The 23,247-nt window shown below is 40.7% G+C and overlaps 1 protein-coding gene across 1 annotated transcript in view; it reads left to right on the top strand.

Moving 5' to 3' along the window:
- Positions 1-23,247, top strand: part of LOC309568965 (uncharacterized protein) — a 73,142-nt gene that overhangs the window by 7,655 nt on the left and 42,240 nt on the right. Inside the window, exons 2-4 of the mRNA XM_082274729.1 lie at positions 8,022-8,150; positions 19,964-20,107; positions 21,798-21,950. Of these exons, the coding sequence (XP_082130855.1) occupies positions 8,022-8,150; positions 19,964-20,107; positions 21,798-21,950 (426 nt within the window). The remainder of the gene's footprint in view (positions 1-8,021; positions 8,151-19,963; positions 20,108-21,797; positions 21,951-23,247) is intronic.

Here is a 23,247-nt window from a genome sequence, read left to right as displayed (position 1 = left end):
TTAAACATTTTTTAAACATCTTTTAAATTGACGTCATTGTGACGAAACGCGTAGGGCGGAGTCTCCGACGTCAAACGTCACTTCCGGTTGTCGGCCGTGGAACGCGGAAGCCTCCCGGCGAATACGACTATTCTGATCCTGATCTACTGTACGAGTGAGTCTACTACGCCGCTTTTGTATAACTGTGTGTTACTACTATTCACCATGGGGTATTTTTCCTTTTATGTGAGCACTCAGGGCACCCGCCGCTGACCTTTCTGACTGCTCGCTCATCTCGAAGAGGAACATCCCCATACATCAGCATACAGGTTGTACCAAGCAATTTGCGCCACCTAGTGGCCACTCGTGGAATTTCACCTATCCACTTCCTTTCATTATAAATAATATTTTTTTCACTTACGTTGATACAGATGTACGTGGCACATTTATAGTTTATTTGGAAATCACTCACATATCTCCGGTTGTGGGTCTTTTGTCACGCCATCGGTTTACTTTTTTTCGCATTTATTGTTTGATTTGAATATATCTTTGTTATCAATTTTTATTTATTATTATTATTTTTTAGATATTGCACCATTTGTGGGTTATTTTTACCAATATATTTCCCCTTTCACTTCACAAGGGGCATTATATACACGGTTGCTTTTATTTCAGAGGTAGCGCCACCACCAATCTTCACACTTCTTTTAAACACTTGCACCTTACACCTAAGGTTTGATTGGGGCAGCTTACACCTCTATCTATTATTTTCCTCCCAAACATCTAGTCCGTAGCGCTGGTCATATTTCTTTATTACATACAGAAAATGCATCTGATCTGCAGGATAAAGCTCTTGAATTGCAGGATTATTTTTTCTATCATTAGAAATATTAAACAAGGTATGGTTATGAAAATGTTTATACTTTAGTAAGCTGACTCTATGTGGAAGCATATGCTCAAATTAAAGAGGAACTGTCTCAAACTAAGGTAGGCAGTAGGCAAGGACTGGTGATCAATTTTGCCTTTCCCCATTACTGACTTATCGTGCCTTGTTCCCCACTGTATCTCACACTTTCACACTGTATCTCTGTATCTCACACTATCCCACTGTTTTTCACACTATCACACTGTATCTCACACTATCACACCATATCTCTGTATCTCACACTATCACATCGTATCTCACACTATCCCATTGTATCTCACACTATCACACCATATCTCTGTATCTCACACGATCCCACTGTATCTCACACTATCACACTGTATCTCACACTATCCCACTGCATCTCACACTATCACACAGTAACTCACACTATCACACTGTATCTCTGTATCTCACACTATCACACTGTATCTCACACTATCCAATTGTATCTCACACTATCCCATTGTATCTCACACTATCACACCATATCTCTGTATCTCACACTATCACACTGTATCTCACACTATCCCACTGCATCTCACACTATCACACTGCATCTCACACTATCCCACTGCATCTCACACTATCACACTGCATCTCACACTATCACACTGCATCTCACACTATCACACTATATCTCACACTATCACACTGTATCTCACACTATCACACCATATCTCTGTATCTCACACTATCACACTATATCTCACACTATCCCACTGTATCTCACACTATCACACTGCATCTCACACTATCACACTATATCTCACACTATCACACTGCATCTCACACTATCCCACTGTATCTCACACTATCCCACTGTATCTCACACTATCCCATTGTATCTCACACTATCACACCATATCTCTGTATCTCACACGATCCCACTGTATCTCACACTATCCCACTGCATCTCACACTATCACACTGCATCTCACACTATCACACTGCATCTCACACTATCACACTATATCTCACACTATCACACTGTATCTCACACTATCACACCATATCTCTGTATCTCACACTATCACACTACATCTCACACTATCCCACTGTATCTCACACTATCACACTGCATCTCACACTATCACACTGTATCTCACACTATCACACTATATCTCACACTATCCCACTGTATCTCACACTATCCCACTGCATCTCACACTATCACACTGCATCTCACACTATCACACTGCATCTCACACTATCACACTATATCTCACACTATCACACTGCATCTCACACTATCCCACTGTATCTCACACTATCCCACTGTATCTCACACTATCCCATTGTATCTCACACTATCACACTGTATCTCTGTATCTCACACGATCCCACTGTATCTCACACTATCACACTGTATCTCACACTATCCCACTGCATCTCACACTATCACACTGCATCTCACACTATCCCACTGTATCTCACACTATCACACCATATCTCTGTATCTCACACTATCCCACTGCATCTCACACTATCACACTGCATCTCACACTATCACACTATATCTCACACTATCACACTGTATCTCACACTATCACACCATATCTCTGTATCTCACACTATCACACTACATCTCACACTATCCCACTGTATCTCACACTATCACACAGTAACTCACACTATCACACTGTATCTCTGTATCTCACACTATCACACTGTATCTCACACTATCCAATTGTATCTCACACTATCCCATTGTATCTCACACTATCACACCATATCTCTGTATCTCACACTATCACACTGTATCTCACACTATCCCACTGCATCTCACACTATCACACTGCATCTCACACTATCCCACTGCATCTCACACTATCACACTGCATCTCACACTATCACACTGCTTCTCACACTATCACACTATATCTCACACTATCACACTGTATCTCACACTATCACACCATATCTCTGTATCTCACACTATCACACTATATCTCACACTATCCCACTGTATCTCACACTATCACACTGCATCTCACACTATCACACTATATCTCACACTATCACACTGCATCTCACACTATCACACTATATCTCACACTATCACACTGCATCTCACACTATCACACTGCATCTCACACTATCCCACTGTATCTCACACTATCACACCATATCTCTGTATCTCACACTATCACACTGTATCTCACACTATCCCACTGCATCTCACACTATCACACTGCATCTCACACTATCCCACTGTATCTCACACTATCACACCATATCTCTGTATCTCACACGATCCCACTGCATCTCACACTATCCCACTGCATCTCACACTATCACACTGCATCTCACACTATCACACTGCATCTCACACTATCACACTATATCTCACACTATCACACTGTATCTCACACTATCACACCATATCTCTGTATCTCACACTATCACACTACATCTCACACTATCCCACTGTATCTCACACTATCACACAGTAACTCACACTATCACACTGTATCTCTGTATCTCACACTATCACACTGTATCTCACACTATCCAATTGTATCTCACACTATCCCATTGTATCTCACACTATCACACCATATCTCTGTATCTCACACTATCACACTGTATCTCACACTATCCCACTGCATCTCACACTATCACACTGCATCTCACACTATCACACTGCATCTCACACTATCACACTGCATCTCACACTATCACACTATATCTCACACTATCACACTGTATCTCACACTATCACACCATATCTCTGTATCTCACACTATCACACTATATCTCACACTATCCCACTGTATCTCACACTATCACACTGCATCTCACACTATCACACTATATCTCACACTATCACACTGCATCTCACACTATCCCACTGTATCTCACACTATCCCACTGTATCTCACACTATCCCATTGTATCTCACACTATCACACCATATCTCTGTATCTCACACGATCCCACTGTATCTCACACTATCCCACTGCATCTCACACTATCACACTGCATCTCACACTATCACACTGCATCTCACACTATCACACTATATCTCACACTATCACACTGTATCTCACACTATCACACCATATCTCTGTATCTCACACTATCACACTACATCTCACACTATCCCACTGTATCTCACACTATCACACTGCATCTCACACTATCACACTGTATCTCACACTATCACACTGTATCTCACACTATCCCACTGTATCTCACACTATCCCACTGCATCTCACACTATCACACTGCATCTCACACTATCACACTGCATCTCACACTATCACACTATATCTCACACTATCACACTGCATCTCACACTATCCCACTGTATCTCACACTATCCCACTGTATCTCACACTATCCCATTGTATCTCACACTATCACACCATATCTCTGTATCTCACACGATCCCACTGTATCTCACACTATCACACTGTATCTCACACTATCCCACTGCATCTCACACTATCACACTGCATCTCACACTATCCCACTGTATCTCACACTATCACACCATATCTCTGTATCTCACACGATCCCACTGCATCTCACACTATCCCACTGCATCTCACACTATCACACTGCATCTCACACTATCACACTGCATCTCACACTATCACACTATATCTCACACTATCACACTGTATCTCACACTATCACACCATATCTCTGTATCTCACACTATCACACTACATCTCACACTATCCCACTGTATCTCACACTATCACACTGCATCTCACACTATCACACTGTATCTCACACTATCACACCATATCTCTGTATCTCACACTATCCCACTGTATCTCACACTATCACACTATATCTCACACTATCCCACTGTATCTCACACTATCACACCATATCTCTGTATCTCACACTATCCCACTGTATCTCACACTATCACACTGTATCTCACACTATCCCACTGCATCTCACACTATCACACTGCATCTCACACTATCACACTATATCTCACACTATCACACTGTATCTCACACTATCACACCATATCTCTGTATCTCACACTATCACATTATATCTCACACTATCCCACTGTATCTCACACTATCACACTATATCTCACACTATCACACTATATCTCACACTATCCCACTGTATCTCACACTATCACACCATATCTCTGTATCTCACACTATCACACTATATCTCACACTATCACACTGCATCTCACACTATCACACTATATCTCACACTATCACACTATATCTCACACTATCCCACTGTATCTCACACTATCACACCATATCTCTGTATCTCACACTATCACACTGCATCTCACACTATCACACTATATCTCACACTATCCCACTGTAACTCACACTATCACACTGTATCTCTGTATCCCACAGTATCACACTGCATCTCACACTATCACACTATATCTCACACTATCACACAGTAACTCACACTATCACACTGTATCTCTGTATCTCACACTATCACACTGCATCTCACACTATCACACTGTATCTCACACTATCCCACTGTATCTCACACTATCCAATTGTATCTCACACTATCCCACTTTATCTCACACTATCACACCATATCTCGGTATCTCACACTATCACACCATATCTCTGTATCTCACACTATCACACTGCATCTCACACTATCACACCATATCTCTGTATCTCACACGATCCCACTGTATCTCACACTATCACACTATATCTCACACTATCACACTGTATCTCACACTATCACACAGTAACTCACACTATCACACTGTATCTCACACTATCACACAGTAACTCACACTATCACACTGTATCTCACACTATCACACAGTAACTCACACTATCACACTATATCTCACACTATCACACTATATCTCACAGTATCCCACTGTATCTCACACTATCCAATTGTATCTCACACTATCACACCATATCTCTGTATCTCACACTATCACATAGTATCTCACACTATCACACTGTACCTCACACTATCCCATTGTATCTCACACTATCACACCATATTTCTGTATCTCACACTATCCCATTGTATCTCACACTATCACACTGTATCTCACACTATCCCATTGTATCTCACACTATCACACCATATCTCTGTATCTCACACTATCCCACTGTATCTCACACTATCACACTGTATCTCACACCATCACACTGTATCTCTGTATCTCTATCTCTTCCTCATGCCAGAGCCTCCAGTATGAAGCACAGTCAGTAGCTCAGTAGTGACATTAGTACATCTCACTCCAAAGTCCTCAGACTAGCATTTAGAGGCAGCAGTGCCCCAGATCTCACACTGAAGGTATACAGCTGAGTCTGTAGGCACCGGAGTGCCTAGGCACACTTACATACAAGGAATTTATTTATTAATTGTTATTTTTTAGGAGAAATTGTAGGTTGCTATAGCTGGGTGTTAAAAAACATAATTTCCTTTCACGTAGTGGTGGGGGAGGTTACCAAATAATCCCGACAAATTTAGAATTGCTGATCTTTCAATACATTTATAAATTTGGTAAATGAGGATTTTTTTCACACTCAGATTGTAATCTGAATATTAGCTAAAAAAAGAAACTTCCAATGTAAGTTTGCACCTGTTCATACTTTCAGGAGTATATTTGTAGGGTCGTGCTTGTATTAAGAAATACCTATTTCACAATATTTATAGATACACTGAATTCTATACTGGAATAATTCAATTTAAATGTGGCATATTTGCTCCAATATAATAACGTTTAGATAATAATAATAATGATAATTATAATTATTATTAACAGTAGTAGTAGTGGTAGTAGTAGTAGCAGCATTAGTAGTAGTATTACTATTGCTATTAGTAATATAATAATATTAATATTATAAATAATATTAATATAATAATATAATAGTAATTAATAACATAATAACAATAATAATAATAATAATAATAATAATAATAATATTAAGAATAAAAAGAAGCGAAAGAAGAAAAAGAAGAGGAAGTAGAATAATAATAATAATAATAATAATAATAATAATAATAATATTAAGAAGAAGAAGAAGAAGAAGAAAATAACGAAGAAAAATAGGAGGAGGAAGTAGAGCAATAATAGTAATAATAAAATTTATATTCATACATTTTATTGTTATTATTGTTATTCTTATTAGTATTATTATTTTACTACTACTACTAACAGTAATAATACCGATAAAAATATAATAATAATAATAATAATAATAATAATAATAATAATAATAATACAATTGTAATAGTAGTAGTAGTAGTTGTTAATCATTTTTTTTAATTATTATTTTTTATATATCATTTATAATAATTGTAACTTTTAAGAAAAATAATTACTAGATAATGAATTACAAATGATCCTCTGCTACATAATGTTATAGTATTAAATGGTTTTACAGAAACGTATAATAATAATAATAATAATAATAATAATAATAATAATACAATAGTATTAAATGGTTTTACAGGAATGTATAATAATAATAATAATAATAATAATACAATTGTAATAGTAGTAGTTGTTATTAATATTTTTTTAATTATTCTTTTTTTATATATAATTTATAATAATTGTAACGTTTAAGAAAAATAATTACTAGATAATGAATTACAAATGATCCTCTGCTACATAATGTCATAGTATTAAATGGTTTTACAGAAACGTATTATAATAATAATAATAATAATAATAATAATACAATTGTAATAGTAGTAGTTGTTATTAATATTTTTTTTAATTATTCTTTATTTATATATCATTTTTTTTAATTATTCTTTTTTTATATATATAATTTATAATAATTGTAACTTTTAAGAAAAAGAATTACTAGATAATGAATTTCAAATGATCCTCTGCTACATAATGTTATAGTATTAAATGGTTTTACAGAAACATATAATAATAATAATAATAATAATAATAATAATAACAATAATACAATTGTAATAGTAGTAGTTGTTATTAATATTTTTTTTTAATTATTATTTTTTTATATATAATTTATAAGAGTTGTAACTTTTAAGAAAAATAATTACTAGATAATGATTTACAAATGATCCTCTGCTACATAATGTTATAGTATTAAATGGGGGTTTACAGAGACTTATATTGTGTTTCTTGTTTATTACATTATAGTTTATTCACTAAAATGCAAGCATTGTGAAAACCCAGATGGACTTTCGTGCCCTAAAAAATCTGTAATGATAAAGGATTGCCCTGACTCTGATCATCAATGTGGCACTTCCTACTATGTGGAAATGAGAGGTAATATTTGAATTAATTAAAAGTCCTATATAATTATGTTCTAAAGGCTAAAGGTTTTATACCTTAATGTATGAATCAAATAAATGCGTTACGCTGTCTCTTCAAATTTTGAAATTTTGTAAAATCATGTGTGAATAACAATCAGAATTTGACAATAAGGACATAAGAAATCACACCTACAGTTTATTGATTTTATGTCCTTTGATCACTGGTTAGCACTTTGTGCAAAATTTACCGATTACACCAATCAAAATTAGTGATTTTCATGGAATTGTTTTTTTTTTCACAAGTGATTCTAATGGAGATTGGTCACAGATTATATCACTTGGGAACTACATGTTAACTAATATGGTATATATATATATTTTTTTATAAATTGGCACATGTGTGTTAAATATTAGCGCTGCACTTTTTTAGAGGTTTTTTTAGGTTCTTTTTTTTTTTTTTTAAGATATATTTATTGAATTTTATTGATTTTCTGTAAGTAGCTGAAGCTTACTGTATCCACATCCAGCGGGCTAAAATATTATTACCGATAAGTCATAACCATTTTAATTAAAATTATTTACGGTAAATTAAACCTGATGTTATGAAATGGTGTTGCCTCAGAAGAAGGGGTAGTTTTATACAGCGAGTATAGGGTAAAAACCTTAGTTTTAACTGGAAAATTAGGGGGTCATCTTATACGCACAGTCGCCTTATACGTCGGAAAATACAGTAGGACTAACACTAAAACACTGTACAAAAAGGATAAGGCTGCTCTGGGACTTTGAACTGAGGTGAACACAATGTAGAATAAAATACATTTATTGAAAATGGAACAATTTTTATGTATGACCACAGATACATAAAAAAAAAAAAAAAGAGAAAATTGGCCCGTGGGACTTTAGATGAGGTGGGTACATGTGGCTGGAAATCACAAAAGATGAATAGTTGGAAAAAGTATTCTTTATTACAAAAAATTGCAATAGGTAAAAAAGTCAGTACCATTGTGCGCCTCGGGAACGCTTGTAATGGCAAACTTGGTTGGCGGTCTTACAATACATGTATACATATGAATAATATACATATTGATATGCATGGGGGTACAATACATCTTGGTCTCAAAAATAAAAACATGGTAATATAATATTAACATGACATATAAATAGTGATTGCGCGAACATAAAATTCGACCGTTCGCGAACGGCGAACGCGAACATCGGCGAATGTTCGCGAACCGGCGAACATTGCGAACCGCCATAGACTTTAATAGGCAGGCAAATTTTAAAACCCACAGGGACTCTTTCTGGCCACAATAGTAATGGAAAAGTTGTTTCAAGGGGACAAACACCTGGACTGTGGCATGGCGGAGGGGGATCCATGGCAAAACTCCCATGGAAAATTACGTAGTTGACGCAGAGTCGGGTTTTATTCCATAAAGGGCATAAATCACCTAACATTCCTAAATTGTTTGGAATAACGTGCTTTAAAACATCCAGTGTGTGTATACGATCAGGTATGATGTTGTATCGATCAGGTAGTGTAAGGGTTACGCCCGCTTCACAGTGACAGACCAAACTCCCCGTTTAACGCACCGCAAACATCCGCAAACAGACCAGAACCGACCAAAATGGGACAGGAACTGGGCTTTAAGGGTTAGGGTTAGGTTTAGTGTTAGGGGCTAGGGTTAGGGTTACGGTGAGATACTTAGGGTTAGAGTTAGTAACCCTACCCCTACGCCTCTAACCCTAACCGTCTAACCCTAAGCACTAAAAATAACCCTAGCCCTAACCCTAACCCTAACCCTAGCCCTAACCCTAATTCTAATTTTTTTTTTCTGGTTCTGGACATGCTACAGAGCTGAAACTTCACAGGTACACCTTTTAGACCCCCAGACACTGAATCACACAAAAAAAGTTCTTAAAAATTTAAATTTTTTGATAGAGAGCCAATTATTGGAAAAATTAAAAAAAAAAAAAAAAAAAAAAAAAATTTCTTTGGATTTAGTGTCTGGGGGGTCTAAAACGTGTACCTGTGAAGTTTCAGCTCGGTAGCATGTCCGGAACCAGAAAAAAATTACCAATTAGGGTTAGGGCTAGGGTTAGGGTTAGGGCTAGGGTTAGGTTTAGGGTTAGGGTTATTTTTATGGCTAGGCTTAGAGGGTTAGGGTTAAGGTTAGAGGGTTAGGGTTATGGTTAGAGGGTTAGGGTTAGGTTTAGTGTTAGGGGATAGGGTTAGGGTTATGGTGAGATACATAGGGTTAGAGTAAGTAGCCCTACCCCTACCCCTCTAACTCTAACCCTCTAACCCTAAGCACTAAAAATAAACCTAACCTTAGCCCTGACCCTAACCCTAGCCCTAACCCTAACCCTAACCCTAGCCCTAACCCTAATTCTATTTTTTTTTCTGGTTCTGGACATGCTACAGAGCTGAAACTTCACAGGTACACTTTTTAGACCCCCCAGACACTAAATCACACAAAAAAATTATTAAAAATTGTCCTTTTTTAATAGAGAGCAAATGATTGGAAAAATTAAAAAAAAAAATAAAAATAAAAAATTTCTTTGGATTTAGCATCTGGTGGGTCTAAAAAGTGTACCTGTGAAGTTTCAGCTCTGTAGCATGTCCGGAACCAGAAAAAAATACGAATTAGGGTTAGGGCTAGGGTTAGGCTTAGGGTTAGGGCTAGGGTTAGGGTTAGGGTTAGGGTTAGGGCTAGGGTTAGGTTTAGGGTTATTTTTATGGCTAGGCTTAGAGGGTTAGGGTTAAGGTTAGAGGGTTAGGGTTATGGTTAGAGGGTTAGGGTTAGGTTTAGTGTTAGGGGCTAGGGTTAGGGTTACGGTGAGATACTTAGGGTTAGAGTTAGTAGCCCTACCCCTCTAACTCTAACCCTCTAACCCTAAGCACTAAAAATAACCCTAACCTTAGCCCTGACCCTAACCCTAGCCCTAAATCTAACCCTAAAGCTAACCCTAGCCCTAACCCTAATTCTATTTTTTTTCTGGTTCTGGACATGCTACAGAGCTGAAACTTCACATGTACACTTTTTAGACCCCCCCCCCCCCACCCCAGACAATAAATCCAAAGAAATTTTTTTTTAAGTTGTTTTTTTTTTTTTTTTTAATTTTTCCAATAATTGGCTCTCTATCAAAAATGACAAATTTTAAGAACTTTTTTTGTGTGATTTAGTGTCTAGGGGGGTCTAAAAAGTGTACCTGTGAAGTTTCAGCTCTGTAGCATGTCCAGAACCAGAAAAAAAGATAATTTTTCAGTAGAGCAGGGATGGTGGGAACCCCTTTTACACCTATATGATCTTTTTTTCTGGTTCTGGACATGCTACAGAGCTGAAACTTCACAGGTACACCTTTTAGACCCCCCAGACAATAAATCCAAAAAAATTTTTTTTTTTTTTTTTTTTTTAAGTTTTTTTTTTTTTTTAATTTTTTCCAATAATTGGCTCTCTATCAAAAATGAAAATTTTTTAGAACTTTTTTTGTGTGATTTAGTGTCTAGGGGGTCTAAAAGGTGTACCTGTGAAGTTTCAGCTCTGTAGCATGTCCAGAACCAGAAAAAATATAATTTTTCAGTAGAGCAGGGATGGTGGGAACCCCTTTTACACCTATATGATCTTTTTTTTCTGGTTCTGGACATGCTACAGAGCTGAAACTTCACAGGTACACTTTTTAGACCCCCCCAGACACGAATCCAAAAAAAGTCATGCCTGCCACCGTATATATCAGTGGTGGGTGGGCAGTGGCACTGCAGTGGGGACAGTACACTCTGTGGACCTGACAGTCACTGGCAGCCCAGGCAACTGCAATAATAAAAAATATTATTTTTTTTTCAATTTGCAACAAGATGCTGTGCCACCGTATATATATCAGTGGTGGGCAGTGCACTGCAGTGGGTACAGTACACTCTGTGGACCTGACACAGCACTCACTGCAATTATGACAGAGGAAAAGAAAAAAAAAATTTAGAATGCAAGGTACTGTGCCTGTGCCACCCGAAATGAGTGTGATGTGCACACAGTACAGTCTGTGGTGGGTCTGTGGCCTCTCACACACAGCGGGCAGGTAACTGCAGTGCACAATATATATATATATATATATATATATATATATATATATATATATAATACTCAAATACCAGCCCTCAAAAGGGCTTTTGAGGACAATAGATATATATATATATATATATCCAAAAAAAACCTCAAATACCAGCCCTAGGAAGGGCTTTTTGGGGTGCTGTCCTTACAGCAGGAGTGTACCAAGAACACTGGCTAACAAGACCGGGAACTGTCCCCAGCTATAACAGCAGCAGCAGCAGCACTTTCCCTGCTCTCAGTAACACAGAAATGATCTAAGATGGATGCTGCCCTTGCTTATTTATAGGAGGTGGGAGGGTGTGGGAGGGAGGTATGCTGATTGGCCTGGAATGTGTCTGCTGACTGTGAGATTCAGGGTCAAAGTTTGCCTCAATGATGATGTATAGGAGGCGGACCGAACATCGCATATGTTCGCCCGCAGCGGCGAACGCGAACATGCGAAGTTTGCCGGGAACTGTTCGCTGGCGAACAGTTCGGGACATCTCTACATATAAATGTAATGCATCTTGTGCTGACGTGTTTCGCAAGTTAAATGGTCGCTTCTTCAAGAGTAAGTGCATTGAAAACATATCTAAAGAAACAAAAATAATTGTTGGAATATAACTTAAAAAACAAAATAAAAAATGAATTTAGAAAAAATTCTGTAAGTACTAGGGAACTCATTGGAGTGCCCAATACTCACACACCAGTAGAGCTGGTGTCAGAGAATGGTCCCCCGTGCGGCGGCGGTGGAATAGGACATCTTGAAACTCAACGCGTTTCTTGGGAACATAGCTCACTTCTTCAGGAGTGGATGCTTATGGGTAGGTCTGGAGAGTACATAAAGTATCATTGTCAAGTATAAAAATATACATCATATTGTCTATGAAGTATAGGACTCATAGAGGACCCTATGCTAAAGATTCATACTTACAGATAAATTGAGCCAAAATGAATAAAATGGCACTGTGATCCTGAGGCAGTGGTGAAAGGTATGGTCCTAAAACGAAAACACCCCAGGTGACTAAAATACGACTAGAACTAAAATGGCATATTAGTCAAAAGACTAAAATACGACTAAAGCTAAAATGGCATTTTAATCAAAAGACTATAAGTAAAACTAAATTCGAAATGTGATGCCAAAATGAACACTGTCTACAGGAACCCAGAATCTATGTCTTCGGTACTGACAGAATGGCAATCTGCCTCGTTTCCATAGGTAGATCGCCATTTTGCCTGTGTACAGAAAGATCATTGGGTGCCGGTGGACATCAGGTCTGCAGGACCCGCTGTGTAAAATCCCAGCAGGAGCAAGCCGCCACCGGTGCGCACTCCTGCCTGATACAGGGAAGTGTAGGATCATATATATATATATATATATATATAGTATGTGTGCGTGTATATATATATATATATATATATACATACAGTATGCGTGTATATATATATATGTGATCCTGAGTAGCGCAGCCCCCCTGTAGCAGTATATATGGCAAGTGGTTAAGTGTTTTTATTTTTTTTCACCTAAGTGTAAATTGATTATATATAGTGTTGAGCGAACACGGACTGTATTATTCGTGTTCGTACCGAATAATTGGATTTTTTGTACCCGAACACGGACACGGACACTTTACTGTATGTTCGGGTAAAAATCCGTGTTCGGTCGTTTTATTTCCGGGTTTTGCATGCTTTGGCGCTCTTTTCATGGCGGGCTTTCAACAGCCAATCAACAATCGTTTAACTGGTGTGCCTTAAGCCATCCCAGCCATGCCTGCAAATGTCTCAGTAGCTGTGATTGGCCGTCTGAAGCATGTGACCAAGTCTTTATAAGTTCGAGGCAGCCGCAGCGGCGTCATTATGCTGCTTAGATTCAGGGACAGAGCACACATCAACGTGCTGGCTGCTGATTAGGGAAAGATAGGCAGGAAAAAACCATTTGTGTCCGGATAGAATTGAGGGACAGGTCGGAGTGTTTAGGCAGGGCGAGTTGTAGGCATTTTAGGGATAGAGTCTGCTGAATTATATAGGGTCAGTGTCTTCTACAAACTACAATCGATATTGCTGTGTGGGGGGTGGGGTCTGCACTCAATCCTGATCTACGATCTCTTCTCAATCCTGTTAGGGACAGAGTCTGCTGAATTTTAGGGAAACTGTGTTCTACAAACTACAATCGATATTGCTGTGTGGTGTGGGATTGGAGATAGGCAGGTGTCAGTGATCCACATCCATTTTTCTGTGTGTGAGCTGCAGTGAACACAATCTTTTTGGGCTGCAGTGAACACAATCTTTTTGGGCTGCAGTGAACACAATCTTTTTGGGCTGCAGTGAACACAATCTTTTTGGGCTGCAGTGAACACAATCTTTTTGGGCTGCAGTGAACACAATCTTTTTGGGGTGCAGTGAACAAAATCTTTTTGGGGTGCAGTGAACACAATCCTTTTTGGTGTGCAGTGAACACAATCTTTGTGGGGTGCAGTGAACAAAATCCTTTGTGGGGTGCAGTGAACACAATCTTTTTGGGGTGCAGTGAACAAAATCCTTTTTGGGGTGCAGTGAACAACATCCTTTTTGGGGTGCAGTGAACACAATCTTTTTGGGGTGCAGTGAACAAAATCCTTTGTGGGGTGCAGTGAACACAATCTTTTTGGGGTGCAGTGAACACAATCTTTTTGGGGTGGAGTGAACAACATCCTTTTTGGGGTGCAGTGAACAAAATCCTTTTTGGGGTGCAGTGAACAAAATCATTTTTGGGGTGCAGTGAACACAATCTTTTTGGGGTGCAGTGAACACAATCTTTGTGGGGTGCAGTGAACACAATCTTTTTGGGGTGGAGTGAACAACATCCTTTTTGGGGTGCAGTAAACAACATCCTTTTTGGGGTGCAGTGAACACAATCTTTTTGGGGTGCAGTGAACACAATCTTTGTGGGGTACAGTGAACAGAATCTTTGTGGGGTGCAGTGAACACAATCTTTGGGGGGTACAGTGAACACAATCTTTGTGAGGTGCAGTGAACACAATCTTTGTGGGGTGCAGTGAACACAATCATTGTGGGGTGCAGTGAACTCAATCTTTGTGGGGTACAGTGAACACAATCTCATACTGAAGGTTTGAGGGTGCTGCCTGTTCCATACTCCCCCTACTCCTCATCTAGCCTTTTAGGGGTACAAACAATAGTAATTGGGGCCTAGTGTGGTTGTGTACGTGTGATATACATACACTTTTTTGGGATCATATTTTCTATTCCGCTATTTAATCAAAAACCTTTGGGGATCAGTTAAATTGGGGGATAGTCTGTGTTGGTACGTGTGAGAGAGATCCACCTTTCCAAGTTGTTGGGGTTCATCTCATACTTCTGAAGGTTTGAGGGTGCTGCCTGTTCCATACTCCCCCTACTCCTAGCCTTTTAGGGGTACAAACAATAGTAATTGGGGCCTAGTGTGGTTGTGTACGTGTGATATACATACACTTTTTTGGGATCATATTTTCTATTCCGCTATTTAATCAAAAACCTTTGGGGATCAGTTAAATTGGGGGATAGTCTGTGTTGGTACGTGTGAGAGAGATCCACCTTTCCAAGTTGTTGAGGTTCATCTCATACTTCTGAAGGTTTGAGGGTGCTGCCTGTTCCATACTCCCCCTACTCCTAGCCTTTTAGGGGTACAAACAATAGTAATTGGGGCCTAGTGTGGTTGTGTACGTGTGATATACATACACTTTTTTTGGATCATATTTTCTATTCCGCTATTTAATCAAAAACCTTTGGGGATCAGTTAAATTGGGGGATAGTCTGTGTTGGTACGTGTGAGAGAGATCCACCTTTCCAAGTTGTTGGGGTTCATCTCATACTTCTGAAGGTTTGAGGGTGCTGCCTGTTCCATACTCCCCCTACTCCTCATCTAGCCTTTTAGGGGTACAAACAATAGTAATTGGGGCCCAGTGTGGTTGTGTACGTGTGATATACATACACTTTTTTGGGATCATATTTTCTATTCCGCTATTTAATCAAAAACCTTTGGGGATCAGTTAAATTGGGGGATAGTCTGTGTCGGTACGTGTGAGAGAGATCCACCTTTCCAAGTTGTTGGGGTTCATCTCATACTTCTGAAGGTTTGAGGGTGCTGCCTGTTCCATACCCCCCCTACTCCTCATCTAGCCTTTTAGGGGTACAAACAATAGTAATTGGGGCCTAGTGTGGTTGTGTACGTGCGAGATACATACACTTTTTTTGATCATATTTCCTATTCCGCTATTCAATAAAAACCTTTGAGGATCAATTGAATTGCGGGATAGTCTGTGTCGGTACGTGTGAGAGAGATCCACCTTTCCAAGTTGTTGGGGTTCATCTCATACTTCTGAAGGTTTGAGGGTGCTGCCTGTTCCATACTCCCCCTACTCCTCATCTAGCCTTTTAGGGGTACAAACAATAGTAATTGGGGCCCAGTGTGGTTGTGTACGTGTGATATACATACACTTTTTTTGGATCATATTTTCTATTCCGCTATTTAATTTAACTGGGCCTCCATGCGAGACCTGTGTGCCTTGTTGCGCTGTTTTGAGTACTCCACCAACATGGCCAGTGGCAATGACGCCGTTCTCAGCTTAACTATCCCACTTCCATGCCTCCTTGAAAAAACAATTCGGGCGATGATGGAAGAGGATGTGGCACAGGATGAGGAGGAGGAGGAGGATGAAGAGGTAACATTTCCAAGGCTTTCAGGGCAGTCATTCGCAAGGGGCTCCGAGGGTGGGTTCCTGCACACGCAAACGCCAGGGACGCAATTGTCCAGCAGGGGCACAGTTCTGGAGGATGAGGAGGATGAGGAGGAGGAGGAGCTGGAGGAGGAGATGGAACCATGTTCACAGCAGGGTGGCACCCAGGCCAGCTCATGGCCATCACTGGTGCGTGGCTGGGGGGATACAGAGGACACGGACGATACACCTCCCACAGAGGACAGCCTTTCGTTGCCTCTGGGCAGCCTGGCACACATGAGCGATTACATGCTGCAGTGTCTCCACAACGACCGCCGAGTTGCCCACATTCTAACTTGTGCTGATTACTGGGTGGCCACGCTGCTGGATCCCCGTTACAAGGACAACGTACCGTCCTTAATTCACTCACTGGAGCGCGATCGCAAGATGCGCGAGTACAAGCGCACGCTGGTAGACGCCATGCTGCTGGCATTCCCATCTGACAGCGGGGCCACAGTGGAAGCACAAGGCAGAGGAGGAGGAGGAGGAGGTCGCCAACGCAACCAGGGCACCGCCAGCACCTCAGAAGGCAGGGTTAGCATGGCCGAAATGTGGAAAAGCTTTGTCAGCACGCCACAACAAACAGCAGCACCAGCAGCTCAGATGGAACGTCTTAGCAGGAGGCAGCATTTTACCAACATGGTGGAGCAGTATGTGTGCACACGCCTACATGTAGTGAATGACGGGTCTGCCCCCTTCAACTTCTGGGTCTCCAAATTGGGCACATGGCTTGAGCTTGCCCTTTACGCCTTGGAGGTGCTGGCGTGCCCTGCAGCCAGTGTATTATCTGAACGGGTATTTAGCACGGCTGGGGGCGTTATAACAGACAAGCGCAGCCGCCTGTCCAGAGACAATGTGGACAAGCTCACGTTCATTAAAATGAACCAGGCATGGATCCCACGGGACTTTTCCGTACCTTATGCAGAATAGCAATGGATACCGACCTTACCCACCCATTGTTCCATTTTTGCTCTTTCTCACTCTTTTGGGGTGTACCCTCATTTAAAATTTTTGAAAAGAAGCAGTGTTGGCTACCTCGTCCTCCTCCTCAGGGCCAGATTAATGTAGGGGCTATTGGAGCTGCAGCTCCAGGCCCCTACCTTTTATATAGGCCCCGGGTTGGCCATATTCACTGTTACCGCTCTTCTGTCACTTGTAAACACAGAAGTCTGGCTTCTATGCTCGCTTCCCCAGGCAGCACCCTCAGAACCTCCCCACACAGCGTGAAGGCCGGACAAGGAGGGACAGTTGGCGATGCATGGATGTGTTTATGGGCTTCAGAGACAGCATCCCATGTTGAATTAGGCATGCATGGCTGCACCCTTCCTCCTCTGGGTGCATGGCAAGGCACGGCCCTTAAGGCCCTTCAAAATCCTCAGCACCAAGCCCATGATGCTGTTAATCCGGCCCTGGTCCTCCTCCACCGCCGCTTCCACCTACACCGCCCATAGGTGTGCGCAGCCTATTGCATTAAGGTGTGCACCCCAAAGTTGAAATACACATGCATGTGTTTGCCAGCAGGGAGAGTAATGTATCGGGGCCATGTACCTGTAGGCAAGGAGAAATAGAGCAGAGCAGGTCCCAGGGAGATCTTTCCCATCTCCTCACTGGCAATGCTATGTGCCCTAGGTGATTAGGGTGTGCCCAGGCACACCCAGCACACCCTGTGCGCACGCCTATGTCACCGCCACATCCACCACCACCTCAACCTCCCTCCTACTCCATATGGGCCTCGTCCTTCAGAGATGAAGAAGAACATTGTTTTATTTTTCTGTTTTTTTTTGTTGTTTTAAGTTATTTCCCTATCCACATTTGTTTGCAGAGCACTTGCCATGCTCTTAATTACGTTTTGCTGCCATTTGCAGCACTCTAGCCCTTTCCTTTGGTGTTTTAGAGCCATTTTAGTGCCTTAAAGTTCGGGTCCCCATTGACTTCAATGGGGTTCGGTGTCCGGGAAAAGTTCGGTAAAAGTCCGGGACACGGACCCGGACTTTTTTTTAAAGTTCGGCCGAACCCGTCGAACACGGACATCTAGGTGTTCGCTCAACCCTAATTATATATATACAGTATTTTGGTTATTGACCTAATATGGCCAAAGTGGACAACAGCAGTGATTGGTCTTGACTACAGGAAGCTCCTGCAAAGAGGAAACATTTTACATTGGATTACTGCACAGATCTGAAAGAAATACACAAAGTGCATCGAGATTTAAGGAAATATACACATGGCTCTTGTATCTGAAAAACATTTGCTTATCCTAAGGTTAGAGGGTTATTTGTATAGGGCAAAATCATCAAAGGGGAGCGATCGCGGGTGCCCGGTGGCAATCGCGGCCACTGGTCCTGTGAATCAGCATCCCCACTGCCTAGTGGGGGTGGGAACATTCCGGCGGCGCGTGCTCGCCCCCAGGAGAGCTCCCGCGACCTGACGTATCTCTACGTTGATTCACGCACCCGAGCCAGCCTGCGGTCAGCAAGTGGTTAAAAAAGAGTGTGTAATTTTGCGCACATTTTTTATTGTAATAAGGACTAAAAAAAATAATTGTAAACAGTATAAATAGAGAGGGTGAGTCTCCTAACGAGGGCACAGGCACCAATAAAAACTGATAGTTGTTCTAATCCAGTGATGGCGAACCTTGGCACCCCAGATGTTTTGGAACTACATGTCCCATGATGCTCAATTACACTGCAAAGTGCATGAGCATCATGGGAAATGTAGTTCCAAAGCATCTGGGGTGCCAAGGTTCGCCATCACTGTAATCTAATCCCTCTTACCTCTATCCAAAACTAAAAAAAACTTTTGCCCTTAGTTATACTTTTATTTCCTCCACCAGAACTGTGTTAAAAAAACAAACACAATATTTGATAGAGCAACAATTACTTTTAAAGGACAAAATCATAAAAGACTTGAAATTATGTATTTTTATTTAAAGAGTTCTTGCTAATGGCATCGGTCTTAATGCAGATTGTGTTCTAATTCTTTATATTTTATAGGAAACAAGACAGTGGCTTCCAGGATCGTTGCAGGATGCAAAAAACCACAGCAATGCACCACAAGTCCCGCCACCATCAGCAATTCTAATGTTGCGGTTGCATTTGGTGTGGCATGCTGCACAAGTGAAAACTGTACTATTCCAGGTACAATGCCCTATGTTATATTATAAGATACTCAATTTTTCATGTTGAAGCTGAGCCAAAATATCAGGGTGGATATTTGTCCATAATTCTAGGTTTACCATTGCCTGACTAAGGTTATAGCTACAAAAATAGATTGACTATCATGTTCATAATGATTTATTTTTACATTCTTTAAGGATAATTGTCTAGAAATTCATTTAACAGTAGAGAGGAGATCTATTACTTAGCTTGCAAAATGTCCCTATGGCCAACCCTAATGCAGACATTAAAGCAGTGGCGGCCAGTCCATTGGTGGCGCAGGAACGCCGCCCCCCCATCCATGCATTCGGCCCCCTAATCCACGTGCAGGGTGCTGGATGCATGGATTCTATTAGGGTTTTTTTTTTTTTTTTTTAAGCACCTGATTAGAGCCAGAGACTCTAATATGCTTCAAAAAAGGTTGTATGACAATAGCGAATGAATATTCACTATTATCACACTGATTCTCCACCCAGCCAATCAAGAAGCGGGTCGTGAGACCTGATTAGCTAAAAAGAGAAGCAATTTTACTGGCTTTTTTCTTCTAGCCCTGATGAAGGAGGCACATAGACCCCCGAAACACGTTGGCTATTTCTTGATCTGTACCATTGACCTTTAATGGAATAAAGTATCTTGGCCTCTTAGCAGTGGCGTGGCGATTACATTTTAACCCTTCTTACATTACCCTACAAGCCAAGGAGACTGTGGAGATCTTCTGGGATGTGGAAGCCTCCTGCCCAGGAACCAGATCACTTACACCAACAATACCTTAAGATAACAATAACAGTCAAATAAACGTATGGGTCCAACGCTATTTTTCCACTTTCCTCAACTTATGGATCAACATAACAGTCAGGCAACTATAATTTTTTTTCAGTACAGGTTCTCTTTAAATAACACGAAGAGTAAAAACACATTTTGGTATAGTTTTAGTGTCCGTTCACACTACCGCGGCACGACTTCGGGGGTGACCTGTGAAGTCGCGTGCACCACGACTTCGGCGCAACTTGCATGGACTTAACACATAATTGAAGTCAATGCAAGTCGCTCCGATGTCGCCCCGAAGTAGTACAGGAAAAGGAATAGTACAGGAACTATTTTCTAAGTCAGAGCGACTTGAGTCGCTCCTATTAGAACGGTTCCTGTAGCACTGAATGGACTACAGGTCGCCTGACAAGTCGCGGTAGTGTGAACCGGGACTTAAAGCGCCATTCTTGTCTATTTTGAAAATTTCCGAAAACAATTCACAGTTATAGAAGATATAATATAGTCACCTCTCTGATGGCCCATGTCTCCTACCTTTCCTCGACTCCAACACTCTTTAGCATTCAACACTACTGGGATTGTCAGATGTCTGTGTCCCCCTCCACGCTCTTTGGTTCCATCCTACAGCCCTTTCAGCACACCAGGGCATAGCAGTAACTTAGGGGGGGGTCTGTGGGAGGAACTTGGCATGGGGTGGGGGACACAAACATCTGACATTCCCAGATGTGTCAAATGCCAAAGAGTTTGATGGGGACTTTGCAGAGCAAAGTGACAAGCATATGACATCTTATATAGAGAATTGCATTGCATTGGGGAATGTGTTTATGAAGATGACAGTGGTAATATTTTACATTTTTGTGAAAAATATTTTGAAATCTGAACTTTTCTGTTTTTTCTTCTTTTCTAGATACTTCCACTTTGTTTCCAACAACTAGGACTGCAAATAAGCACACCTGCACATCGTGTTTTTCCGAGTCTCTTGGACAGTGCCAGGCAACGGAGCAAATGAACTGTTATGGAGAAGAGACTCAGTGTGGTCGTATCTTAATAGATTTTGGGGGTAATGGTTCAAAATAAACACTTTTGTTTTACACAGTATGATTTTCAGGCAAGAATAGCTTATGTTTATTCCAGGTAAGTATTCACTAAAAATCAGGGCTTTTCTTTCTCAGAAAACAGGTACAGGAACTCAACCACAACCCCCCAATTACACACACACACTCCAAACTGCATCAAATAGTGGCAGAATTTGGGGATGCATTTTCTACATAGTGCAGAGTTCAGGGGTATGCTGCATACATAGTACATACTGTAGTTCAGCATCCCCTATCCACGTCTCACTTTCACCCCTCTTTAGCTCTCACCTCTGCATGCAACTCCCCCTCCTCCAATGCCCCCATCTTCTCCCCACCTCCTTTAAAGCTCCACCATCTTCCATGTTTTACTTGCTGTATAAAGCAGAAGCATCCAGTCGGCTCTAGTACTTCCCAGCACACTGCCGTTGGCTCTGCCTATCTCACTTGCAGAGAAATCATCCACTGGAGTTGTCGGGATCTGCACTGCACCCCAGGAACCTGCATCTCCCTTGTCCCCATCCTGCATTTAGTGGGAGACACCCAGGAGATCAGATCCGCGGGAGCCATTGGGAGACAAGCTGTCACTTGTAAACACAGAAGCCGGACTTCTGTATTTACAAGTGATGGTGGTGAGCAGGGAGCAGAGGGCCTGAGCCCTATATATATATATATATATATATATATATATATATATATATATATACATATATATATATATATATATAGGGCTCAGGCCCTCTGCTCACCACCATCACTTGTAAATACAGAAGTCCGGCTTCTGTGTATATATATATATATATATATATATATATATATATATATATATATATAGCGCCTATGATCTTATTTTTGAAATACTGTATTTTCAGGAAAATTTCATATATATCATAATAGGAACTGAAACACAGCCAAGAAGGTATTGTTTATTCATAAAAATCATTGATATATTTGTTTAGCTAGGACAGTATAGTCTCTCTGGCAACCCAACAAATCCTGCAGAGAATATAAGGATAAACACCAATTTTGCATCAAATACTCTGTAAGCATCGCTTGACACTGACCATTCTGCTGAGCATTGCAACTCCTGCAGTGTACAGAGGGCAGTTGGACGTAGGGCAGTGTACAGAGGTCAGTAGTAGGTAGGGCAGTGTACAGAGGTCAGTAGTATGTAGGTCAGTGTACAGAAGTCAGTACTATGTAGGATAGCGTACAGAGGTCAGTAGGATGTAGTGCAGTGTAAATGGATCAGTAGTATGTAGGTCAGTGTACAGAGGTCAGTTG

Source organism: Pelophylax lessonae (assembly GCF_965119305.1).
Source record: "Pelophylax lessonae genome assembly, chromosome: 12".
In the NCBI taxonomy this organism is placed as follows: Eukaryota; Metazoa; Chordata; class Amphibia; order Anura; family Ranidae; genus Pelophylax; species Pelophylax lessonae.
The sequence above is the reverse complement of the archived record's forward strand: the minus strand, read 5'-3'. Positions and strand labels throughout refer to the sequence as shown.